We start from the raw sequence: 5,315 nt of genomic DNA, 5'->3' as shown, positions 1-5,315 counted from the left end.
AATCCATAATCCATGAGCATTGTGCTGGGCACTGAGGATTCAGAGACAAAAAGAAACATTCTTGTAATACACATCTCTGAAAGCTATTTCTTAAATTAGTCACTCTACAAGCATTTATTAGATGCCTGCTATGTAACTGTACCAAGTGCTAGGGATACAAAATAAGGTGAAAAAAAATCCTTGCTCACAAGGAATTCACTTTCTTTTTGAGTTAAGCTTTTTATTTAATATTACAAAAATATTTAGTTAAACAGACCAAAGCCCATAGCATCATCGAACTCCTCGGATTCTTCTTTTTTTGCTTCCTCTTTCTTCTCCTCAGCTGGGGCAGCTATGCTAGCAGGAGCTGCCCCTCCAGTAGGGGCAGCACCAGTGACTGCTGGGGCAGGTCCACCAACTCCTACATTGCAGATGCGACTTGAAGTGTTGACACTGGACTGGGCCTTTGCAAATAATCCAGGCCAGAATGGTTCAACATTTACACCTGCTGCTTTAATGAGGGCATTGATTTTATCTTCTGTGACCACAACCTCATCGTTGTGAAGGATGAGGGCAGAGTAGATGCAAGGGAGCTCAGAGATGGTCATTTCAGGAGAAGGATGAGGAGAGACTTGTTTGTAGTGGTGCTCATCACTGGATAAAGTGAGGGTTCACCCAAACTGGGCCTTAGCTTCTGAAGAGGAATCAAGCACCTTACAGACAACTGAAGAGAGGGACTCACTTTCTAGTGGAAGAGATAACATGCAAACAGCTATATTCAGACAAGATATATACAGAATAAATTGGAGATAATCAACAGAGGAAAGGTACTAGCATTAAGAAGTATCAGGAAAGGTTTATTCTAGAAGGTAGGATCATAGCTTGGACTTGAAGGAAGTCACTGAAGCCCAAAGACAAAGATGAGGAGGGAGAGAATTCTAGGCAAAGGGGACAGCCAGTGAAAATGCCCAGAACTGAGAGATGAAGCAGTGTATGGAACAGCAAGGAGGCCAGTGTCATTAGATCACAGAGGCTGAGGGAGAGAAGAAGGTATAAGAAGACTGGAAAGGTAGGAGGGAAACACGTTATGATAGGCTTTGGATGCCCCATAAAGTATTTGACCATGGAGCTGATAAGGAGCCACTGAAATTTATTTAATAGGAGAGTAACATGGTCAGACCCATGCTTTAGAAATATCAGTTTCAAATATCAAACCATGTTTTAAGTGTTTCAGGGATGATTGTCATTTAAAGAAAATTGCTTTTGAAAGGAAAGAATGAATAATGTAAAATAAGGGGATGGGACCAGACTTGCAAGGTCCCTTCAATACTAAATCTATGATCTTGGGATACTTACTACTTTTTGTGTAAGCCTGAATTTTCATATATCATATATATGAAATATACGCATATAATATATATTATATTATATGTCACATGCAACATATATATTATATTATGTCACATACAACATATATAATATAAAGCACATAATATATGTATGTATGTGTGTGTATATATACGCATGCATATATATATGCATATTTTAATTAAGCCTTTTATACATCCAACCTATCTTTGAAAAAATTTTCCCAAAGTCCTCTGTGACCCAGATTTCTGTTTTTTTGACTTCCCAAACCTTGAGGTTTCACCTGCCACTGACTAACTGTGTGACTGTTAAACAGCAACTCATTAACCAATCTGAGTCTTAGTTTCCTTTTCTGTAAAATGAGGTTTTGTATGGTTCTACAATTCTGTTTCTATAAGAAGCAAAGCACCGCTCATGTCCTCACTAACCTCCACCAGAGCAAGGGAGAAGCAGATGGCAACTGAGTCACATGTGTGCTTACAAAGGACTGCCAAAATGGGAAATGCTAGCAGATCTGGGGAAATCCCCAACATTAGTTTCTTGGGTAGCAGGTGACCATTCTGTATGTATTGACTCCACTATGGCATATTTATGGAAGGGGGTCTTATGATGAACCAGGTGCGGGATTGTGGCTCAGCCATAGAACCCATCAAACCCACCAAATAGTTCTTCTCTATTGCCCGAGAGAAATTAGCAGACGACCTACTACCCTCTATCTTCAGTGACATCACCAGTTGCCACTGCTTACCTCAAGACAGTCTGGTGAGGTTTTTTTAACTACTCAGTGGTTTTCAGAAGGGCAAGGTTTGGAGAGCACATCTGGATGCAACTGCAGAAAATGTCCCGTTCTCCTATCATTAATCACAAGTAGTAAATAGAACACAGAGACATTTGTCATAAGCTGGGTCTATGAGCTGGTTTAAGTGAGCTTTTTTGCTCTTTTCTGTTTATCCAAATACTACTCATCCTTTAAATAGCATTCTGATCCTCATTCCTCTATGAGGCTTTTCACCTCTAATATAGGTCACATTGATATCTCATGTCCCCAACTGCTTCAGCAGACACTCTGTGGTATGCCACTTAACACAATTAAATTCAAATCAATGAACTTTAATAAGTACTTATTATGTATCATGCTAGAGGCATTGTAGTATAGTGACTCCAGAGCTGACCTTGGAATCAGAAAGATCTGGGTCCAGGTCCTGCTTCTGATGTATAAATTGTGGGCATATGGGCAGGTCATTTAACTACCCAAGGCTTTCTAAGATGATCACCTATGGAATTGTTGCTAATTTGGATTGGTGGAGGAGTTTCTACATGCAGAGTTCTCTACACATGTCTGGATGCCTCAAAAGCATGGGAGACAGCCTGTGTAAAGGCACAGAGACCAAAATTGATATTCTCAGTTTGTGAAATAGCTGGTAGTCCAGCTGAGCTGGACATTGATAGAATCATGAAGGGAAGTCATGTGAAATAAATCTGTAAAGGTATATTAGAAATAGATTATGGAGGGTTTTAAATATCATCCATAAGAGTCTTATATTTTATCTTCAATACAAGTGGGTGCCACTGAAGAGTTTTGAGCAGGGGAATGACCTGGTTAGATTTTGACTTAGTACTTAATTATACTGTTCCATAATTATTTCATGTGAATAATAATAGCATGTATTTCTATTGCATCCTTTAAATGTTTGAAGTATAGAACATTTACTTCACAATAACTATGTATAGTATAAGTAGTATAGCTTAGTAAGTAGTATAAGATTTATCATCCCTATTTTAGAGATCAAAATACTGTAGCTTTATGTTAAATTCTTTGGTGTTTATCCTTATGGATGTTACCTTTATTATTCTGCCAGAGGACATCATTAGTTCAAAGCAAAGGCATTTGATGAAAGAGTAGAAGAAGAAGAAATAAAACATGTCCAATAAGCGTGGCCCCAGTGAGGAGATATGTGAAGACACCTCCCTCCCCTGCTCCTTTGCAGAGGTGTATGTGGGGGAGGAGGTTGTCCAACGTGTGATGTGAAAAATTGCATATACAGTATAGTAAATTTTTTTTGTGTGTATTGGTCAGTTTTGTTGATTTTTTTCTCCTCTTTTTCTCTTAAAAAAACACTGCTTCTTTGATGTAAGGTTTGGCTTTCTGGGAAAGGGTTTTACACACACACACACACACACACACACACACACACACACACACACTTTGAGACACAGGGAAATTTATTTGACATAAACCCAAAAGATATGAATAAAATTTATTCAATTAAAAATATCTTTCCCTTATAAACCTTGGGCATACTCTCCCGAAAATACACCCATCATTAGTGGGAAGAATGGATACATTTGGGACAAAGAAAACAAATGAGGCTCCTAATAAGAGTTCATGGAAATCAGTGGGTACCCTGTTAGAACAGACATATATAGGAAAAAATTAAAGGAAATGGTTATTTTCTCTCTTGAGAAATTCTTACAGCATGGCCCTTGGGAATCTGATGCATCACTGCCTACTCCCACATTGATGGAGTTCATTTTTAGTTTATTTTGTTATTAACCCCCCCAAAGGAGAACCCATTGGCCTTACAGTAGTTTGGTAAAATAGATGTCTACTAATGACATGGGGAGAAAAACTTCTTACCCATCCTTTTAAACCCAAATCTCAGACATCACCTTCTCCAGGAAGCCTTCCTCAATCTCTTTTGTTAGTAACAATAGACTTTCCCTTTGGACTTTACTGGGTCTTCTGTTTTGCTCATCTCTGATGCACTTGGCATGTAAGATTGTATTGATTACCTCTAATCATGTAAGGTTGTAGTTAGCTGTGAATTTCTTACCCTGTTACAAAGGTAAGGAGCCTTAAGGGCAGGAACATTATCAGATCTAAATTTTCTAGCTCTCTATTTTCTAAATACAATACTCTGGGAACACAGGAGACAAACTCAATCAATAAGCATTAATTAAGTCCATCCTGTGTGCCAAACACTATACTAAAGTACTGGGTACACAAAGAAAGGCAAAACACTTAATAAATGTTGTTGAATGAATGAACTTATGACCAATATTCTCTGTTCATTTTTATATTGAGATGATACCCCAGACCTTGTCAAAAAGAAATGCTAAATTCTGTTCCTTCCGGTTTTATAAATTGATTCTAATGGAAAGCAGACTGACTGGACTGGAGAATCAGGTGATCTGAATTCTAGTGCCAGCTTTGCCACTGTACTGAAGAGATGAAGTGATTTGTCTATGTGAGCTTGGACATTTCCCCTCTCTGATCTTTCTTCTATAAGATTCGTGGGTGGGGGGTGGGGTACACTGGCTGGCCTTCAAGATTCCTTCCAGCAATTTTTAGTACCTGCTCCATGATCATATGATTGCAATCAACATTAACACCTTCCTCTGCTTGTCTCTGCTCCCTCAGGTTTGGCAAAAGGAAAAGGAGAACTCACCGAGTACACACGTTTGTCAGCTAGGAATGGTTGGGCAGCTTTTGTTTCCTGTTTTAACCAAAGCCCTCCTGTGAAGGAAATAACAAAGATCACTTTTCCACCCCACTGCTGTAACTCAGACTAGAGAAAACCATTTCCTGGTGTGTGGGACTGACAGAGCTCTCACCCACTTAATGAGTCTGGCTGGGAACATTTTCTTTGTTTTTGCTATTGGAGCTTGCTGAGTGACCATGCCACATTTGAGAAATTTTGGCTAACTGTGAGCCTGCTTTTCCCAGCAGACCTTCCCCCTTCCCTATTCTCCTCCTCCCCCTCCCTCTTATCCTCTTCTCCACACCACTTCCCCAAAAAGAGAGGTCAGACTCAAAACACAGAAGGAAGCAGCTTGGTGTTATGGACTTGGAGTCAGAAACCCTGGATTTGAGTCTCCAAATGGGGTGATGACTGAAAATGACTGAACTACTACTACTACTACTACTACTACTACTACTACTACTACTACTACTACTACTACTACTA

At 39.3% G+C, this 5,315-nt stretch overlaps 1 protein-coding gene across 2 annotated transcripts; it reads right to left on the bottom strand.

Moving 5' to 3' along the window:
• Positions 1-242: 242 nt before the first annotated feature.
• Positions 243-4,855, bottom strand: LOC114032614 (60S acidic ribosomal protein P1-like). Of its 2 annotated transcripts, XM_027847988.1 has the most exons (3): positions 4,797-4,855; positions 520-724; positions 243-444 (listed from the first exon to the last, which is right to left on the bottom strand). In XM_027847988.1, the coding sequence occupies exons 2-3, from the start codon at positions 585-587 to the stop codon at positions 243-245; spliced, it is 270 nt and encodes an 89-aa protein (XP_027703789.1). In that variant the 5' UTR covers positions 588-724; positions 4,797-4,855. The 2 variants fall into 2 exon arrangements, with proteins under 2 accessions (XP_027703789.1, XP_027703785.1); XM_027847984.1 differs by having other exon boundaries at positions 243-724.
• Positions 4,856-5,315: the final 460 nt, after the last annotated feature.

Source organism: Vombatus ursinus, unplaced genomic scaffold, assembly GCF_900497805.2.
Source record: "Vombatus ursinus unplaced genomic scaffold, bare-nosed wombat genome assembly UNPS02000580.1, whole genome shotgun sequence".
Lineage (NCBI taxonomy): Eukaryota > Metazoa > Chordata > Mammalia > Diprotodontia > Vombatidae > Vombatus > Vombatus ursinus.
The sequence above is the reverse complement of the archived record's forward strand: the minus strand, read 5'-3'. Positions and strand labels throughout refer to the sequence as shown.

Bases quoted from the DNA above. Each gene is read 5' to 3' on its own strand.
- LOC114032614 (XM_027847984.1), bottom strand. From the start codon at position 587: ATGACCATCTCTGAGCTCCCTTGCATCTACTCTGCCCTCATCCTTCAC.